This window comes from Balaenoptera ricei, chromosome 15, assembly GCF_028023285.1.
Source record: "Balaenoptera ricei isolate mBalRic1 chromosome 15, mBalRic1.hap2, whole genome shotgun sequence".
NCBI lineage: Eukaryota > Metazoa > Chordata > Mammalia > Artiodactyla > Balaenopteridae > Balaenoptera > Balaenoptera ricei.
Genome location: NC_082653.1, coordinates 48,997,802 through 49,017,830, shown reverse-complemented (window position 1 = coordinate 49,017,830; position 20,029 = coordinate 48,997,802). Strand labels below are relative to the sequence as shown.

The 20,029-nt window shown below is 45.5% G+C and overlaps 1 protein-coding gene across 3 annotated transcripts in view; it reads left to right on the top strand.

Moving 5' to 3' along the window:
• DTD1 (D-aminoacyl-tRNA deacylase 1) overlaps positions 1-20,029 on the top strand; it is a 118,730-nt gene that overhangs the window by 72,401 nt on the left and 26,300 nt on the right. The window contains exon 5 of one of the 3 annotated variants that reach the window (XM_059896359.1): positions 16,630-16,885. The exons of the other annotated variants lie outside the window; for them this stretch is intronic. Coding sequence (XP_059752342.1) covers positions 16,630-16,767 — 138 coding nt within the window. The 3' untranslated portion in view covers positions 16,768-16,885. Of the gene's footprint in view, positions 1-16,629; positions 16,886-20,029 lie in introns of those variants that run through there. 3 annotated transcript variants of the gene reach the window in all.

The following is a 20,029-nucleotide window of genomic DNA, read 5'->3' as shown; positions in this document are numbered from 1 at the left end:
CCCACCTCGGCCGGCATCTTCAGGCACCCCAAGCCCAGTCACCTGATGGGAGGAACTAGAGCTGATTGTAAGAGGTTTCCAGGTTCGGGGTGGACTGTTAACACCCCCAGTGGTAATTCAGTTTTACTGCCTGGAAATTGTTCTTTCTTTGGAACTGAGTCTTCCTAGTTTAACCCGCTGCCTGCCTCTCACCACCTCTCGCTGGAGATGTGGTGTCTCTGCAGTTCTGATAACTCGCTTGCCGTTTTCTGCACACTCACGGTAATACACTTCAAGGAATTTGTATTTTGAAACTTGATTACAGGTGAGGCCATATTGTAACTGTGATCTGTTGTGAAAGAAGAGATCTGAAACGTGTGTGAAACTTTCAGGATTTAAAATGAATGTTGTCTAAATGCTTGATGTTGAGATGAACCATTTACCATCCAGGAAGACAACATTTTACCTTTTCGGTGTCATGCTCATTTTCTGTCTCGACCTGCCTCTGTCCTGCCCCTTGTCACCTCCCCAGCCTCCCCACTTGCGTCATCCCGTCCCTCCCCTGTTCACCCCGGCTCCCCATAGAGAATTGATTTCATTTCTTTTCAGTGTACTTTGGACTTAGAATCAGTAAACTCTTCCAGACACAGGTCTTCTCCTTGCTCTCCTGTCCCTTGACTTTCTAGGAGAGCGCTTTTCTCCATGTTAGGCTTTACCATCTGTAGGATGGTTCATGAGGAATGGAAGGAAATGCTGGCGAGACCCCAGGCTTTAAGTCATTTGAATATTAAAGAAATGTCAAATTTGCTGTCAGAGTTAAGCTCACAATGAGCCACGTCCTCCTGAAGTCAATCCAAGAGTGAGCCTGGTTTTCCTGAGGCTACACTTTTGAGTTTTGAAAGCTTTCCTGATTTACATTTTCTTTGATTGCAACTGAAAAGGCCTGTTGGCCTGACAACAGTTGCTATGGCGATGATACTTGTGGTTCGTGCTGCTGGGCAGGTGCCTCTTTGTTCACGGTGTGGAACGAGGTCCTGTTACACAGTGCCTGACAGTGACTCATCCCCGCCTTGCTCTCTGCTCTCTGATGATACTCTGGGAGCCATGTGACGCACATCCCATCTGTGGTAGTGATTGTCATTGGCCTCTGCTGTCTGTAATTTTCTAGGGAGTCTGGAACTTGAGGTCCGTTTTTTGAAGAACAGATATTAAAGATGAGATTTTAAAATAATTACCCTCTGATTTATATGTGACACTGACCTGTCTGATGGACAGGAGGGAAGATGGATAAACCGCTGCTGGGAACCGACCTAATCAACCTGGCCATGGCAACGCTCATATTCTTTTTGGTGGGTAATAATCACTACCAGAATGTTTGAGGTGGGTGAGGGTTAGTTATTTCCCCCATAACCTCTCTGCAAGATGAGATGGAAATAGTCATCAAACCAGATTCTCCACAGGATTGATTAGAGACATGTGTTAACAAGCAGGTACGAAACAGCTTCTCCCCCTGTCCTGTCAGCTTGCTGAAGCCCCCATGCTCAAGCAGTCGCTGCATCTTCTAGACTTAGAGGCAGAAACTGTTACCTGTAGGGTCTGCACTGGGTCCCTGGGTCTGCATTAGGATCCTGGTGCAGGACCAGACTACGTAGCATTGCTCACGGGCGAAGGAACCTGGGGCACCTTTCCCAGGCACGGAGAACTACACACCTAGGCAGATTCTTACACTCTATGCAGGGTTGGGGAGTTTGCCTCAAATATTGTAGCCACTCCACATTTCATGCACACCATTTATGTCATTGGTGAGAACCTCTTATGCAGATTAACAAATCACTAATTTGCTATTGAGCGTCCACTTTTTTAAATTTATATTTTATTTTTGGCTGTGTTGGGTCTTTGTTGCTGCACACGGGCTTTCTCTAGTTGCGGCGAGCGGGGGCTACTCTTTGTTGCAGTGCGTGGGCTTCTCATTGCGGTGGCTTCTCTTGTTGTGGAGCACGGGCTCTAGGCGTGCAGGCTTCAGTAGTTGTGGCTCGTGGGCTCAGTAGTTGTGGCTCGCAGGCTTTAGAGCGCAGGCTCAGTAGTTGTGATGCACAGGCTTAGTTGCTCCGCGGCATGTGGGATCTTCCCGGACCAGGGCTTGAACCCGTGTCCCCTGCATTGGCAGGCAGATTCTTTTTTTTTTTTTTTAACATCTTTATTGGAGTATAATTGCTTTACAATGGTGTGTTAGTTTCTGCTTTTTTTTTTTTTAACATCTTTATTGGAGTATAATTGCTTTACAATGGTGTGTTAGTTTCTGCTTTATAACAAAGTGAATCAGTTATACATATACATATGCTCCCATATCTCTTCCCTCTTGCATCTCCCTCCCTCCCACCCTCCCTATCCCACCCCTCTAGGTGGTCACAAAGCACAGAGCTGATCTCCCTGTGCTATGCGGTTGCTTCCCACTAGCTATCTATTTTACTTTTGGTAGTGTATATATGTCCATGCCACTCTCTCACTTTGTCACATCTTACCCTTCCCCCTCCCCATATCCTCAAGTCCATTCTCTAGTAGGTCTGTGTCTTTATTCCCGTCTTGCCACTAGGTTCTTCATGACCTTTTTTTTTTTTTCCTTAGATTCCATATATATGTGTGAGCATACTGTATTTGTTTTTCTCTTTCTGACTTACTTCACTCCGTATGACAGACTCTTAACTCCATCCACCTCACTACAAATAACTCCATTTCGTTTCTTTTTATGGCTGAGTAATATTCCATTGTATATATGTGCCACATCTTCTTTATCCATTCATCCGATGATGGACATTTAGGTCGCTTCCATGTCCTGGCTATTGTAAATAGAGCTGGCAGGCAGATTCTTAACCACTGCGCCACCAGGGAAGTCCCCTGAGCACCTACTTGTGACATTCATTTGTTGGAGCACGGCCCGTTGCCAAGGGGTGGATAACGAAGCCCCCGGCACCGCTGCCTCTGGAACTGGGTCCTGATTATTTTTTTGTTTTTTTTGTTTTTTTTGTTTTTCACACACACACACACTGCATTTTATTTTTACAAGAGATAAATAGACTGACACCAAGCATTGTACATGGATGACCACAACAAAAGCAACAATGATTGCAATTACCAAACATGCAACACACTCATACTATGTCATAATATTGACATTCAGTCCAGTAATCCTCCACTGTAACAGCTCCTTTACTTTGCAGTGAAAATTGATTTGTATATTCTTTGCCTCTGAGTCCTTGTGGGATTTTTTTTTTTTTAATTCAGACAGAAAGTCACAAAAATTATACTCATCCTCATCAGTTCACTCAGTCCCATGTAATTAATTTTTTTTTTCATCTTGATCTTTTGTTAGCACTTTTATGAGTTCATCAGTTTTTCATTAGAGTTCTGAAAATGCTTATTCATTCAGTTCAGCAGTAGTCAGTTACCAGAAACCTGTACTTGTCAGAGTCTTTTCCATGAATTTCTTGAAGATGAAACCCTTTTATAGGAACATTTTTGCAAAAGCATCAGAGTACACCCAGAACTGTCTGTAAATGACAAAAGACTTAAAAATGACCACTGTTAAAGATTTGATGAAAGTTCATAATAATGCAGTTGACGAGAACATTAGTTATTTCTGAGATATACATTTTAAAGTAATAACTAGGATTATTACTTATAACATTATACCAGAACATATAAGATTTTTAGAAATTTCATGTAATGTCTGAAACATTTATATTAACATATTTCCATACATATTTCCATACAAATACAAATATAAGATTTTTAGAAATTTCATATAATGTCTGAAACATTTATATTAACATATTTCCATACATATTTCCATACAAATACAAATATAAGATTTTTAGAAATTTCATGTAATGTCTGAAACATTTATATTAATATATTTCCATACAAATAACCCAATGAAAGTTTAGTATTAGTTGTTTTGTTTGTTTGTTTATACTGCAGGTTCTTATTAGGCATCAATTTTATACACATCAGTGTATACATGTCAGTCCCAATCGCCCAATTCAGCACACCACCATCCCCACCCCACCGCAGTTTTCCCCCCTTGGTGTCCATATGTCCATTCTCTACATCTGTGTCTCAACTTCTGCCCTGCAAACCGGCTCATCTGTACCATTTTTCTAGGTTCCACATACATGCATTAATATACGATATTTGTTTTTCTCTTTCTGACTTACTTCACTCTGTATGACAGTCTCTAGATCCATCCACTTCTCAACAAATGACTCAATTTCGTTCCTTTTTATGGCTGAGTAATATTCCATTGTATATATGTACCACAACTTCTTTATCCATTCGTCTGTTGATGGGCATTTAGGTTGCTTCCATGACCTGGCTATTGTAAATAGTGCTGCAATGAACATTGGGGTGCATGTGTCTTTTTGAATTACGGTTTTCTCTGGATATATGCCCAGTAGTGGGATTGCTGGGTCATATGGTAATTGTATTTTTAGTTTTTTAAGGAACCTCCATATTGTTCTCCATAGTGGCTGTATCAATTTACATTCCCACCAACAGTGCAAGAGGGTTCCCTTTTCTCCACACCCTCTCCAGCATTTGTTGTTTGTAGATTTTCTGATGATGCCCATTCTAACAGGAGTGAGGTGATACCTCATTGTAGTTTTGATTTGCATTTCTCTAATAATTAGTGATGTTGAGCATCTTTTCATGTGCTTCGTGGCCGTCTGTATGTCTTCTTTGGAGAAATGTCTATTTAGGTCTTCTGCCCATTTTTGGATTGGGTTGTTTGTTTCTTTAATATTGAGCTGAATGAGCTGTTTATATATTTTGGAGATTAATCCTTTGTCCGTTGATTCGTTTGCAAATATTTTCTCCCATTCTGAGGGTTGTCTTTTCGTCTTGTTTATGGTTTCCTTTGCTGTGCAAAAGCTTTGAAGTTTCATTAGGTCCCATTTGTTTATTTTTGTTTTTATTTCCATTACTCTAGGAGGTGGATCAAAAAAGATCTTGCTGTGATTTATGTCAAAGAGTGTTCTTCCTATGTTTTCCTCTAAGAGTTTTCTAGTGTCCAGTCTTACATTTAGGTCTCGAATCCATTTTGAGTTTATTTTTGTGTATGGTGTTAGGGAGTATTCTAATTTCATTCTTTTACATGTAGCTGTCCAGTTTTCCCAGCACCACTTATTGAAGAGACTGTCTTTTCTCCATTGTATATCTTTGCCTCCTTTGTCATAGATTAGTTGACTATAGGTGCGTGGGTTAATCTCTGGGCTTTCTGTCTTGTTCCATTGATCTATGTTTCTGTTTTTGTGCCAGTACCATATTGTCTTGATTACTGTAGCTTTGTAGTATAGTCTGAAGTCAGGGAGTCTGATTCCTCCAGCTCCATTTTTTTGCCTCAAGACTGCTTTGCCTATTCGGGGTCTTTTGTGTCTCCATACAAATTTTAAGATGATTTGTTCTAGCTCCGTAAAAAATGCCATTGGTAATTTGATAGGGATTGCATTGAATCTGTAGATTGCTTTGGGTAGTATACTCATTTTCACAATGTTGATTCTTCCAATCCAAGAACATGGTATATCTCTCCATCTGTTGGTATCATCTTTAATTTCTTTCATCAGTGTCTTATAGTTTTCTGCATACAGGTCTTTTGTCTCCCTAGGTAGGTTTATTCCTAGGTATTTTATTCTTTTTGTTGCAATGGTAAATGGGAGTGTTTCCATAATTTCTCTTTCAGATTTTTCATCATTAGTGTATAGGAATGCAAGAGATTTCTGTGCATTAATTTTGTATCCTGCAACTTTACCATATTCATTAATTAGCTCTAGCAGTTTTCTGGTGGCAGTTTTAGGATTCTCTATGTATAGTATCATGTCATCCGCAAACAGTGACAGTTTTACTTCTTCTTTTCCAATTTGTATTCCTTTTATTTCTTTTTCTTCTCTGATTGCCGTGGCTAGGACTTCCAGGACTATGTTGAATAATAGTGGTGAGAGTGGACATCCTTGTCTCGTTCCTGATCTTAGAGGAAATGCTTTCAGTTTTTCACCATTGAGAATGATGTTTGCTGTGGGTTTGTCATATATGGCCTTTATTATGTTGAGGTAGGTTCCCTCTATGCCCACTTTCTGGAGAGTTTTTATCAGAAATGGGTGTTGAATTTTGTCAAAAGCTTTTTCTGCATCTATTGAGATGATCATATGGTTTTTATTCTTCAATTTGTTAATATGGTGTATCACATTGATTGATTTGCGTATATTGAAGAATCCTTGCATCCCTGGGATAAATCCCACTTGATCGTGGTGTATGATCCTTTTAATGTGTTGTTGGATTCTGTTTGCCAGTATTTTGTTGAGGATTTTTGCATCTATATTCATCAGTGATATTGGTCTGTAATTTTCTTTTTTTGTAGTGTCTTTGTCTGGTTTTGGTATCAGGGTGATGGTGGCCTCATAGAATGAGTTTGGGAGTGTTCCTTCCTCTGCAATTTTTTGGAAGAGTTTGAGAAGGATAGGTGTTAGCTCTTCTCTAAATGTTTGATAGAATTCACCTGTGAAGCCATCTGGTCCTGGACTTTTGTTTGTTGGAAGATTTTTAATCACAGTTTCAATTTCATTGCTTGTGATTGGTCTGTTCATATTTTCTGTTTCTTCCTGGTTCAGTCTTGGAAGGTTATACCTTTCTAAGAATTTGTCCATTTCTTCCAGGTTGTCCATTTTATTGGCATAAAGTTGCTTGTAGTAGTCTCTTAGGATGCTTTGTATTTCTGCGGTGTCTGTTGTAACTTCTCCTTTTTCATTTCTGATTTTATTGATTTGAGTCCTTGCCCTCTTTTTCTTGATGAGTCTGGCTAATGGCTTATCAATTTTGTTTATCTTCTCAAAGAACCAACTTTTAGTTTTATTGATCTTTGCTATTGTTTTCTTTGTTTCTATTTCATTTATTTCTGCTCTCATCTTTATGATTTCTTTCCTTCTGCTAACTTTGGGTTTTGTTTGTTCTTCTTTCTCTAGTTTCTTTAGGTGTAAGGTTAGATTGTTTACTTGAGATTTTTCTTGTTTCTTGAGGTAGGCTTGTATAGCTATAAACTTCCCTCTTAGAACTGCTTTCGCTGCATCCCATAGGTTTTGGGTCGTCGTGTTTTCATTGTCATTTGTCTCTAGGTATTTTTTGATTTCCTCTTTGATTTCTTCAGTGATCTCTTGGTTATTTAGTAACGTATTGTTTAGCCTCCATGTGTTTGTCTTTTTTACGTTTTTTTCCCTGTAATTCATTTCTAATCTCATAGCGTTGTGGTCAGAAAAGATGCTTGATATGATTTCAATTTTCTTAAATTTACTGAGGCTTGATTTGTGCCCCAAGATGTGATCTATCCTGGAGAATGTTCCGTGCGCACTTGAGAAGAACGTGTAATCTGCTGTTTTTGGATGGAATGTCCTATATATATCAATTAAATCTATCTGGTCTATTGTGTCATTTAAAGCTTCTGTTTCCTTATTTATTTTCATTTTGGATGATCTGTCCATTGGTGTATGTGAGGTGTTAAAGTCCCCCACTATGATTGTGTTACTGTCAATTTCCTCTTTTATAGCTGTTAGCAGTTGCCTTATGTATTGAGGTGCTCCTATGTTGGGTGCATATATATTTATAATTGTTATATCTTCTTCTTGGATTGATCCCCTGATCATTATGTAGTGTCCTTCCTTGTCTCTTGTAACATTCTTTATTTTAAAGTCTATTTTATCTGATATGAGTATAGCTACTCCAGCTTTCTTTTGATTTCCATTTGCATGGAATATCTTTTTCCATCCCCTCACTTTCAGTCTGTATGTGTCCCTAGGTCTAAAGTGGGTCTCTTTTAGACAGCATATATATGGGTCGTGTTTTTGTATCCATTCAGCCAGTCTATGTCTTTTGGCTGGGGCATTTAATCCATTCACATTTAAGGTAATTATTGATATGTATGTTCCTATGACCATTTTCTTAATTGTTTTGGGTTTGTTTTTGTAGGTCCTTTTCTTCTCTTGTGTTTCCCACTTAGAGAAGTTCCTTTAGCATTTGTTGTAGAGCTGGTTTGGTGGTGCTGAATTCTCTTAGCTTTTGCTTGTCTGTAAAGCTTTTGATTTCTCCATCAAATCTAAATGAGATCCTTGCCGGGTAGAGTAATCTTGGTTGTAGGTTCTTCCCTTTCATCACTTTAAGTATATCATGCCACTCCCTTCTGGCTTGCAGAGTTTCTGCTGAGAAATCAGCTGTTAACCTTATGGGAGTTCCCTTGTATGTTATTTGTCATTTTTCCCTTGCTGCTTTCAATAATTTTTCTTTGTCTTTAATTTTTGCCGCTTTGATTACTATGTGTCTCGGCGTGTTTCTCCTTGGGTTTATCCTGTATGGGACTCTCTGCGCTTCCTGGACTTGGGTGGCTATTTCCTTTCCCATGTTGGGGAAGCTTTCGACTATAATCTCTTCAAATATTTTCTCTGGCCCTTTCTCTCTCTCTTCTCCTTCTGGGACCCCTAGAATGCGAATGTTGTTGCGTTTAATGTTGTCCCAGAGGTCTCTTAGGCTGTCTTCATTTCTTTTCATTCTTTTTTCTTTAGTCTGTTCCGCAGCAGTGAATTCCACCATTCTGTCTTCCAGGTCACTTATCCGTTCTTCTGCCTCAGTTATTCTGCTATTGATTCCTTCTAGTGTAGTTTTCATTTCAGTTATTGTATTGGTCATCTCTGTTTGTTTGTTCTTTAGTTCTTCTAGGTCTTTGTTAATCATTTCTTGCATCTTCTCAATCTTTGCCTCCATTCTTATTCCGAGGTCCTGGATCATCTTCACTATCATTATTCTGAATTCTTTTTCTGGAAGGTTGCCTATCTCCACTTCATTTAGTTGTTTTTCTGGGGTTTTTTCTTGTTCCTTCATCTGATATATAGCCCTCTGCCTTTTCATCTTGTCTATCTTTCTGTAACTGTGGGTTTTGGTCCACAGGCTGCAGGATTGTAGTTTTTCTTGATTCTGCTGTCTGTCCTCTGGTGGTTGAGGCTATCTAAGAGGCTTGATGGGAGGCTCTGGTGGTGGGTAGAGCTGACTGTTGCTGTGGCGGACAGAGCTCCGTAACACTTTAATCCACTTGACTGTTGATGGGTGGGGCTGGGTTCCCTCCCTGTTGGTTGTTTTGCCTGAGGCAACCCAACACTGGAGCCTACCTGGGCTCTTTGATGGGGTTAATGGCAGACTCTGGGAGGGCTCACGCCAAGGAGCACTTCCCAGAACCTCCGCTGCCAGTGTCCTTGTCCCCACGGTGAAACAGAGCCACCCCCCACCTCTGCAGGAGACCCCCCAACACCAGGTAGGTCTGGTTCAGTCTCCCCCAGGGTCGCTGCTCCTTCCCCTGGGTCCCGATGCACACACTACTTTGTGTGTGCCCTCCAAGAGTGGGGTCTCTGTTTCCCCCAGTCCTGTAGAAGTCCTGCAATCAATTCCCACTAGGCTTCAAAGTCTGATTCTCTAGGAATTCCTCCTCCCGTTGCCGGACCCCCAGGTTGGGAAGCCTGACGTGGGGCTCAGAAGCTTCACTCCAGTGGGTGGACTTCTGTGGTATAAGTGTTCGCCAGTCTTTGAGTCACCCACCCAGCAGTTATGGGATTTGATTTTACTCTGATTGCACCCCTCCTACCGTCTCACTGTGGCTTCTCCTCTGTCCTTGGACGTGGGGTATCCTCCTAGGTGAAGTCCAGGGTCTTCCTGTCAGTGATTGTCCAGCAGCCAGTTGTGATTCTGGTGCTCTCGCAAGAGGGAGTGAGAGCACGTCCTTCTACTCCGCCATCTTGGTTAATCTCCTCCTTATATCTGGGTTCTGATTAGAACACAGGCCGCCCCTCCTGCTGTGTCGGTTCCTGACAGGCCATGTGGCCAAGGCCTCAGGCTTGGGGAGACAGCAGAGCAACCACGCAGCTACTTTCTGCAGCAGAGACAGTGGCCTTTCACAAGGCGACCTGGAGCAAGTGGGAGCCGGTCCCGCAGGGGCTCAAAGTATAGAGTGAATCCCGTTCAGAGTGGATGGTGGGTTAAACCTTGGCAACATCATCTTCTTTTTTTTGGCTGCGTGGTGCCAAAGCTCGGAGTCCTAACCACGGGACGGCCAGGGAATTCCTGGCAACATCATCTTAAAATGGTTCCCTGAATTAGTGAGTTGATCACAAGGACAGTTTTCTACACTATAAAAGTCTCCCAGTTGGTTCCTTGTCCCTAAAACCACCATGGATAGGCTTCTGTTTTGAATGTGTGTCGATAATTTATTGGGCTCATATAGTTTTTAACCATTGTTTCCGTGACGTTGACAAATAGCCAGGTGCAAGAAGTAAGCATTCTCTTTATCCCAGTGATTTTTTTTTTTTTCGGTCTGGCAAGTGCTTGGTGGTTAAGTGATCCTGAGTCCCGAGCCACACACCATCCCACAGGAGCCTCCTGAGGGGGATGGGAGTTCGTTATCTCTGGGTCAGATACCAGCTGGACATACTGAGCTGTGTGTCAGTTTGGGGCATCTTATCAGCAATCAGATTCATTTACAGCCCGGTTTGCTTGCAAGGTGTGGAATTCTTTTAAGCATTACAATGCAACAGTCACGTGAGGCCTTTCACAGATGCCTTTATGACTAGAGGTCATCTACTTGAGCCCCATTAATTTGGATTGCACATATTGTTCAAGGTTTACCTCACTGGGAATTTTATGGGCTCCATCAGAGGGTGTCTGTTTTTGGAGGAAGGTGTTTTACTGGAAAGTTTTCAATATGGAAACAAAACATCACTACCTAGAGGGGAATAAGAATAGGAATTAGAGGGGCTTCTTGTGAGAAACCATGCACGCAAGAAGAGAGTAGAGAAAAATATTTCAAGTGGTGAAAGAGAATCCCACCAATCTAGAATTCTACATCCAGTGAAGTTACCCTTCAAAAGTAAAGGTGAAATAAGAACTTTCTCAGACAAACAAAAAGTGAGACAGTTCATCACCAGCAGACCTGTGTTGCAGGAAACGTTGAAAGAAGTTGTTCAGGGCAGAAGGAAAATGATACAGGTCAGAAACTTGGATCTCCATAAAGAAGAGTATCAGAGAAGGAATACAGTAAGGCGAGATAAATGTTGAACTTTTTTTATTCTTAATTGATCCAAAAGTTAGCTGTGTGTTTAAATCTGTAACAGTAATGATGCCCCGGGTGATGCTAGCATGTGGGTGGGTGAGCTGCAGGGCAGCTGTGTCACCAGGGATGGGCAGGAGGAATTGGGATGCCCTTACATGGGACCTGCACTCCAGGCGTTAACACTGCAGTGTTATTCGAAGGTGGACTTAGATTAGCTACAAAATGCATATTGTAAGCTCTAGGGTGGTCACAAAAAGTTTTAAAAAGAAGTGTAGTTGGTCCGCTGAGAGACTGAGCACACGTTCGTGGAGACGTGTTTATCTCCTATGTTAGATAACAGATGTTTCAGTTGCCCATTTCAATCCTCGATCAGACTCCTCCTCTGAGGATGGTGTGTGATATGTGTGATGTCTGATGTCTGTGTGTTATGTTTGTGTTATGTGTTATGTTTGATGTGACGTGTCTTTGCCCATTGTTGGACACTGCATGCTGTAGCGTGACCGTCTTTGCGGTAGTTTTACGGTTTGGAGCTAGCAGTGTCCCCAGATGTGGGCTATATGTCCCCCAAACCTGAGCACCCTGACCAGGTGCTGTGCCTCCCGCTTGCTTCCCAGGGTTGGCAAGGGCGGCCGTTTACTTTAGTTGCCTGAGGAATAGCACGGGCGGCTCCTGCCCAAGGTCTTCCTAAGAACTTGACTGTTCCTTTGGGCCCTTGAGCACTTGCTGGGTTTATCTGCCAGACTCTGTGAGTCATGTGTGTCACCACTGCCTTATTCAGGCCTAGCTTGCGCTTCAATTTCTGATATTATATCATCAACGTGTAGTGTTATCACGCTCAGGACCTGCATTGGGTACAGACCCTTCCTAACCAGATTACAGCAGTAGCTGGTGAATTCACATAACGGTGGCAACACAGTGCATGTGAATTGGGATTCTTTCCATGTGAAGGCGAAGCACAGTTGACTCTTTTGGGGTAGGTATTGAGAAAAATGCAATTTACAAGATCAACGACTGAATGTCTCCTGTAGTTTGCACTTTTTCTTTGTCAGAATCCTGTCAGACTGCTGATGCTGTAAGCGTTACTACTTTATTCAAGCCTTGATCCCCTGCAGTTCATCTCCATGAGCCACCCGTGTCTTTCTCAGGCCACACAGGAGCTGTTACACAGAGAACATGCTGGTACGTCTAACGTGTCGTTAATTAAGGCGGTGATTTCTTTTTGTCCACCAGGTATTCTGTGTTGTTTCACGTTAATGGTGCGAGGTAGGCAACGTGTCCCCATTCAGACGTAATATCCACCTCCACAGTGCATTCAGGTAAGGGGGGTGCGGCCAGTTCACATGAAGTCTGTCCAGACATTCTACTTCTCACCCAGACTGCATCCCCATCTCCTCCCAGTCAGGGCCTCACCAGTGGGTCCTGGAGTCACAGGGCACTGGGCTGCATATCAGGGGGCCTCAGAAAGGCTTCTCCACTCGCGGGCCCTTTACCCACCCACGTGCGTGTGGCCTTGGGTCCTCAGCCGGGGCTCAGGCTGAGAGACTGGCTCCTTCATCAACTCTCCTCCTGACTAATTGGTCACAATATCACCCCAGTGATCGGGGGTCAGCCTTCTCATCGCCACCCTTGCCTTCTGGCTTTTACAATTCCTCCAGGCTGTAGGAAGCAGAGCAGACTTATTTGGGTCCTGTCAGTGTCGGAGGCCCAGCGGGGGTGTCCGTCTGTTGACCCGCCATTGGTAACGTCACATTGAGACCTTTGCATTGACGCCGTCAATGTCCAGCTTATTCACCTATTTCTTAATAACCATTTAGAGACTCCATGCTGTTGGGAGGGGTCTCTTGGCCACCCCTTTAGTGTTTCCCTGTTATCTTGTGAATCGCTCTAATACTTTTTAGCATCTTAAGGACCCTTAAGAGGAAGCTGAGACAGCAAATCTGATACAGTGTCTCAAACTGTTCTTGACTTTGTAGCAGTGAGGTTACATGGGCCCCAGGTTAAGGGGCCTTTTCATCACAGCAGTTTTCACAACCTTAGTAAAGGGCACACATGTAGATGTACATCCCAGTTATCATAGAGCCAGTCCAGAACGGCTTCGCATGCAGTATATCAGCCACTTCATCTGGGGTGTTCTATTTTGCATTTAAAGGAGGGGCAGGATAATTCTCCTTCTTCTTGTCAGCAAACTTTACAGTGGCCCAAGTCCAGTCTGTCAGGCTGGCTCTCCCCTTGGGAGCAGGCCGCTGTGTGTTTTCGTCATGTCAGAGCATCAGTGACTGTTCAGTCGTGAGCTGTGGGCCCAGCAGTGACCCAGACGTGCACTTCTGCTCTGCGGTATTCAGAACCAAGGGGCAACTGATTTTAGCTAAATTCTTCAGGAATCTGGCAATATTGACCTGTAAGATGAGATAGCTCCTTCACTGTACACCCCTTGGTTTCAGTTTCAGTAGTTTTCTTGGTTTTGCCCTGACCCCTGGCCACTTGGACTACCTTCTTGGTGACTGACCACAAGTCACAGAGGTGCTATCTGTTATTCCGGCACAGTTTTTCCATTTGGTAGTGACCATGAGGCTAGTGGCCAGAGCTCAGACTGCCCGAAATCCAAGCTTGATGCAGGGCTGGGATCTGAGCCAGCACTGTCCGTTACTTTCATTTTAGTTATCCCAGCTAACAGTAATCAAAGGATTGTTCATGTAGGCTGTTTCTCATCATCTTGCATTGTTTATATGTCCAGTGAGCCAATTCCTTGGGAGTTAGATCCATCATTTCTAAATTCCAGTGGTAACTCACCCCCAGCAGTGATCACAGCACAGCTGCCGTCTGTACCGTGATGACTCATTAGCCACCAGACATCAAAGGTTCTGTGAGTCAGTTGTTCTAGGGAATCCCACTTCTGACATGTCTCACTTCTGTCTTGGGGTCTCCAGGACCACCCTCCGGCTCAGTGATTTGCTAGGAGGACCCCCAGGGCTCAGAAGTTGTTATACTTGTGGTTATGGTTTATTACAGTGAAAGGATACAGAGTAAAGTCAGGAAACCAGGTGCAAGCCTCCAGGTGTCCCCCAGGTGCTTCATTCCCCAGGGACGTTGTGTGACCATACGTGCAAAATGCTGCCAACCGGGGAACTCTGCTCTGTCCTGAGTGGCCCAGCCTTGTCCTGCAGGTGGGTCACGTGGGCACAGGTACCTGCATGGCTGACCTCAGTTACTGAAGCTCCAGCTGTTCCCCACAATCACCTTGTTAAGTAAACTGTCTGAACAGAGTGACACAGGGCCTCAAGCTGGCAGAACTCTTCATCGTTCAGAAGGTTCCAAGGGCTCAGTTCCCTGGAGCCTCCCCAGGCCGGTCATGAAAATGGGCCTTTCTCAGATGTGTGCAGGGTTTGAGCAGCTCAGGCCTGCACACCTTGTAATTTTTTTGTTGAAGGCCAGGCGTGTCGATGAAGGCATAGGTGCTGAGGTCGAGAGACCTTGGACGTGAGGATTTACGTTCGTGAGCCTGGAGTCGTCTCCGCGAAACAGTTGCTGTAGCTGGAGGCGCCAGAGGCCCCGGCCCCGAGGTGTCTTCATCGTTGTCTCCCTTCTCCTCCTTGGAGAAGGTCCGTCTCCAGCCCTTGGCGCTGTGAGCCCTCGTGGTTGCCGGAGCCCGTGCTGGGTGGTGAGGGGTGAGTGCGAGGAGGAGCGTCCTGCCGTCTCCCCGTGAGTGTCAGGCCCTCAGCGAGCCTGTGTCTTGGGCTGTGGCACCGCTTCCCCCTCCACCCCCGGCTCCCTTCCCCGCCTCCTTCCTGGTCTGTTTCGCTGAAGCCCTGAGCCCTGTGGCTCTGTTTTTCTGCCGCACTTAGACGGGGAGCCTGGAGAGGCTGGAGTGGGAGCAGTTCCCTTTCCAGAGCTGAGGTCAGGCTCCGCAGGGCCAGCTCCCCCGGGAGGAGGAGGAGGAGGGGGCTTTGCTGTGGGCGGGGTCTTCCCCGTGGAAGCCGGCGGCGCAGCTCCTGGTGGTCGGTCACATGGAAGTGTGAGGACCCCAGCGCGCACCGGGCTCCACGCTCCGTGCCCAGCAGCCCGTCGGCGCCCCCGGTCCCGCGGCTCCGGCTCCCGCAGGCAGGCCTCTCTGTGTCTGTCTCCGGGCGCCCGTCTCTCATGTCGCGGGTGGTGGTTCACTCTGAGACCTTGGTTCAACCAGAGTGGTTGGTTTTCAGTGTCTTCTGCTTTCTCTCTTTGGATGGGAGTGATGCCCAGGGTCTGCAAGTGTCGGAGCTGAAGCCAGAGTCTCTCAAACCCCTGTCTAAGTGACGGGGCCTGAGAACGGGTCCCCACAGAGGCTTCTGGAAGGAGGGAGGGGGTCTAGATGGAGGGCAGCTGAGGGCCAGAGCCAGTCCCTGCCTCGCGGCACTGAAGGAGGGGAAGGGGGACGGGGCGAAGACGCTGGAAGCTGGGGGCGGTAAGGGTCCGTGGGAGGAGCGTGTGAGAGAGACAGCGGCTCCTGCTGTGGGTCCGTGGCCTCGGGTGACAGGGGACGGTGCAGGGGCAGAGGGGCCATCGGGGACAGGCGGCTGCCTCCTCCGGCCTGGGTGACCATGGCTCGAGGGCGCGTGGCGCCTGCGGTGGCCGCACTCACCCAGTTCACTTAGCAAATTTAGAGGACGGAGAAACAGGGTAGTTCATACCTAGCGCTTTGCCTTGGCTTTTCGCAAAGCTACATAAGAGCTTGTGCTTTGATACCGCGTCACTGAGGACTGATGGGGGCGCCGGGTGATGCCGCCCGGAGTGTGGGGCAGGGACACTGACACTGGGGGCAGGAGATGCAACAGAGCCTGGCAGAGGAGCCGCCGCTTCCCCCGCTCAGGCCGCCCTGGGCCCCCTCTTCCCAGCAAAGCCCCGCGGCCTCTGGGGGCTCCTGGTAACCAGGAGCCTGCTGGGCGCTTCTGGGTCTCACCTCCTCTCTCTGGGGCTGCACTTCTGCCACCTGGGTCTGTACCTCCCGAGCACAGGGTCAGCGTCGTGCGGGGGGCCGGGACCCAGGCTGAGACACGTAGTTACATGTATAAATTACATGTTATTTATCTGTATCAAGATAACAGAGTAGCCATAGTTTGTGTTCTGTGCACACTCAGTTATTATATAAACGTTTCCCCATTTTAACTATTCCTCTTTATCATGATTGTAAATGGCCACAGAGTAGTCCATGATGTGAATATAACAACTTAAAAAAAAAAATCTATAGTTTGGTATTTAGTTGTTTCCTTTTTTGGGGGGCGGGGGGTGCAATGCTGTAGTGTGTGTCTGTACGTATATTTCTGCATACACCTCTGGTACTTTCTGTAGGTAAAGTTCTAGAAGTGGAATTTCTATTATATTTCCTTATATATTTTTGTTAGATATTACCAGTTGGCCCTCATAAGGCTTATAATTTACATTCCTAACAGCAGGGTGTTCTTGCCAATATTTGTGTATGCTTTTAAAATCTTTGTCAATTTTGTAGGTGATAAGTGATCTAAGTGTAACTTACATATCTTTTCTTATAGGTGAGATTGACTCTTTTAAAATATTTACCAGGGACTTCCCTGGTGGTCCAGTGGTTAAGAATCCACCTTCCAGTGCAGGGGACGCGGGTTCAATCCCTGGTGGGGGAACTAAGATCTCACGTGCCGCGGGGCAGCTAAGCCTGCGCGCCACATCTAGAGAAAAACCTGCGTGCTGCAACGAAGAGCCCGCGTGCCTCAACTAAGACCCGATGCAGCCAAATAAATAAATGGATAAACAAATATTAAAAAAAATACATTTACTGGCTATCTGTATTTTGTGTGTGTGTGTGTGAATTGCCTGTTTCTTATTTCTTCTTTTTTTAAAATCAAGGTGTTCTTTTTCCTAGTGATTTTGTCTTGCCTTTTCTCCAGCCTGTCCTTCCTTGCAGGGGGCAGTGGCTTGGACTACTCATAAACCAGGTTAGAGCAGACGTTCTTGTGAAAGAGATTTCATGAGAAGCTGACTCTCTCAGTTTTTCTACAGATATTTATCCAGCACCTGCTTTGTGCCAGGTGCTTTTAGACACTGCGATATGGCAGTGAGCAAAACAGGATATGCACAGAGTGTGTATCATGCTTGGTGTGTTGGGGGTGTGTGTGTGGAGCTCTGGGAAACAGTACACACATAGACAGGTGTGTCAGGTGGTGACGAATGTGATGGAGGAGAGTAAGGCCGGGAAGGACGGGGTGGGGGGGTCCTGGTGGGCCGCGTTTTTAGGGAACCGTTTGCATCAAGGCCTGAGGGAGGGAGGAGCAGTGTCTTGGGACAGGCGTTCCAGGTGGAGGGAACAGCCAGTGTGGATCCCAGAGAGGGGCAGTGCTGGGTGCGTTTGAGAAACAGCCAAAGAAAAGTGTGTCTAGCAGGGCACATGGGATGTAAGGGTGGTGGTGCTGGTGGGAAGGAGGTGAGGGGTGCCAGGCCGGGGACGTGAGGCCTCAAATCGGAACTGCTTTAGAATTTAGGACTGTGGATTATTACAGAAGGAGCTTCTGATCAGCAAGCAAGCACTTCCCAATGCTGGCAACCCAGGCCGGACTCAGTGAAATAGAGAAGAAAAAGGAGGTTCATTATGTTTGTAGTAAATAAATATAGTGTTTTGAATGATGGGTTCACAGTCTTCTGACAGCAACGAAGAAGGCAGTTTTCTAGAATTTGAGAAAACTTGTTTGCAGAAGGCTGTTTAATCTTAATTCCTCCTTAATCTTTATGCAAGTCTTCCTGACCTCCTCTTCTCCTACTTCTGAGGTCGTTCAGTTAGTCGTTTCTACCTTTAGGCAGAGGGCCATTTCCCAGAAGAACAGTCTCATGCCAGGGGCTGGTTATCCCTCTGAGTTAGTAAAACCCATACCCCCGCCATCTGTGTTCAAAGCTGAAGTTACATCTCAGGACAAGAACACATTTCCTTGACTCTTAAAAGATATTTGTTCATTCAGTAGTTGATTTGTTCGTCTTTCAAATATTTATTGATTGATTACCTGCTGTCCCATGCACGGTACTGGGACAAAACAGAGCCATTCCTCACTGGTGGTTCAGACTTGTGGGGGTGAGGGAGGCGTTCTCCAAATAGTCCTACAAATAAGTACATAATTGTCAACTGCGGTAAATGCCATGAGGTGTAAATACAAGGGGTCATGTGAATGTGAATCTGGGGTCCTGGACTCAACAGGGGTGTCAGGAAAGCTTCCCTGAGGAAGTAGAGTTGAGCTAAAGAATGAGGAGCATGAATGAGGTGAAGTGGGATGGGAAGAGCATCCCGGGGGCAGAAGCCACGTGTGCAAAAAGGCCCCAAGAAAGAGAGCAGGTGACTCTGGGGTGTTCTTCTGAAATGGCAGGGAAATGCATCACAGTTTTTAGATGCATTTAAATACACTTGGTGTGTAAACAGTCACCCTTTGAGCATCTGGAAGGACCCTTTTCCGGAACAGTTTACTTTCCTACAATAGGTAGCTGAATGCTATTTTTGTTTTCTGCTCTCATTTTATTTCCTAGTGTTTGGACTTCTAGCTACGATGCATTCACAGAAATTCCCTGAGCAAAGACTTCCTTCTTGGGGAAACAGCGCTGGATCCTGCAGAGCCCTGTGCTGGGGAGCTCGGAAGTCCTGGCACCGTGCTCACCCACGATGGGGTTGGGGAGGGAGATGGAGCCCCAGTGGCCAGGAGGGGAGGACTGAAGGAGAAATCAAAAATGCAGAACCCTCTGAAAGCATTACAGACCATCATGGGTTGAAATTAGAAGCAGTGCGTGCATTTTTAATATTCTGCTAGGAAAAGGCCCGTAGCCCATCAATGTTTAATGCCTGGATCATAATAGAGAGCTGAGCAGCTCTCCTTGGCCCCATGGGTTCCAGCCTGGTCCAGAGGAAAGAAGTCGGGTTCTATTTTAGGCCTGTCTTTGGGACCGTGTAGCGAGACCCTTGAGATCTGAGTTGCCTTTTCTCTCCCCTATGAATGGGTCCATCTGATAGAAGAAAAGTAGATTGCTCTGTGTTATGCACCCCACCCCCTTGTATATATGTTATGTGCCGTTTTCAGGGGTTATACACAATTCGGTATTTATAACTTCTTTTACCAGTTTTCTCTCCAGATTTTTGTAGAATCAATTGTAGACTTTCTTTAGGGTAGTTCTGTTAGGGACAGAAAAAGGGGGTAGAATACACATTAGCCTTCCCCCCCCTTTTTTAGCATTCATGTGAGGAGTGATGCGCTGAGATTTTCGTTTGCTTGTGGATGAGTGACCCCCTATCCGCAGGGAGATTTATTTGGACAGCGGCGTGTGCGGGGGCGTCGGGGGGCAGGGAGGAGTCTTTCATCACTAATAGTGTTTACAACTGCCAGTGCACGTTGACAGTGAGGACCAGGGTGACTTTTAGTCAGTTTTATGATTGTTTAAAACCATCTAGACTAGCACCGTCCAGTAGAGTTTTCTGTGATATTGGGAGTGTATTGCATCTGCGCTGTCCAACACATTAGCCGCCAGCAACTTGTGACTAGTCAGCACTTCAGATGTGGCTGGTGTGAGTGCAGAGCTCGACATTTAATTTCACTAAGTTTCGATTTAAATACCCCTGTGTGGCTGGTGGTGACCATCGTGGACGAGTGCAGGGCGAGGCAGTGCCCGCCTGTCGCCTGCACCCTTGGCCCTGCTGCTTGGAGGACCTCATGCCTGGTGACCATCAAGCCAGCTCTAGGGCTGCCCCTCACCTTTTGGTGTCAGTGCCACGAATAGAGGCAGAAGACAAAGTGTGCCCGTGACAAACATGACCACCTCGCTTGCAACTTAAGGTGCAGCGCCAAGTGTATAAAAGAGCATACTCTTATTGAGTGCCTACTGTATTCCAAAGATGTGTGCGCCATATCGGAACCGTGCCCTTCTCTGTAGTTTATTCCTCACTCGGTG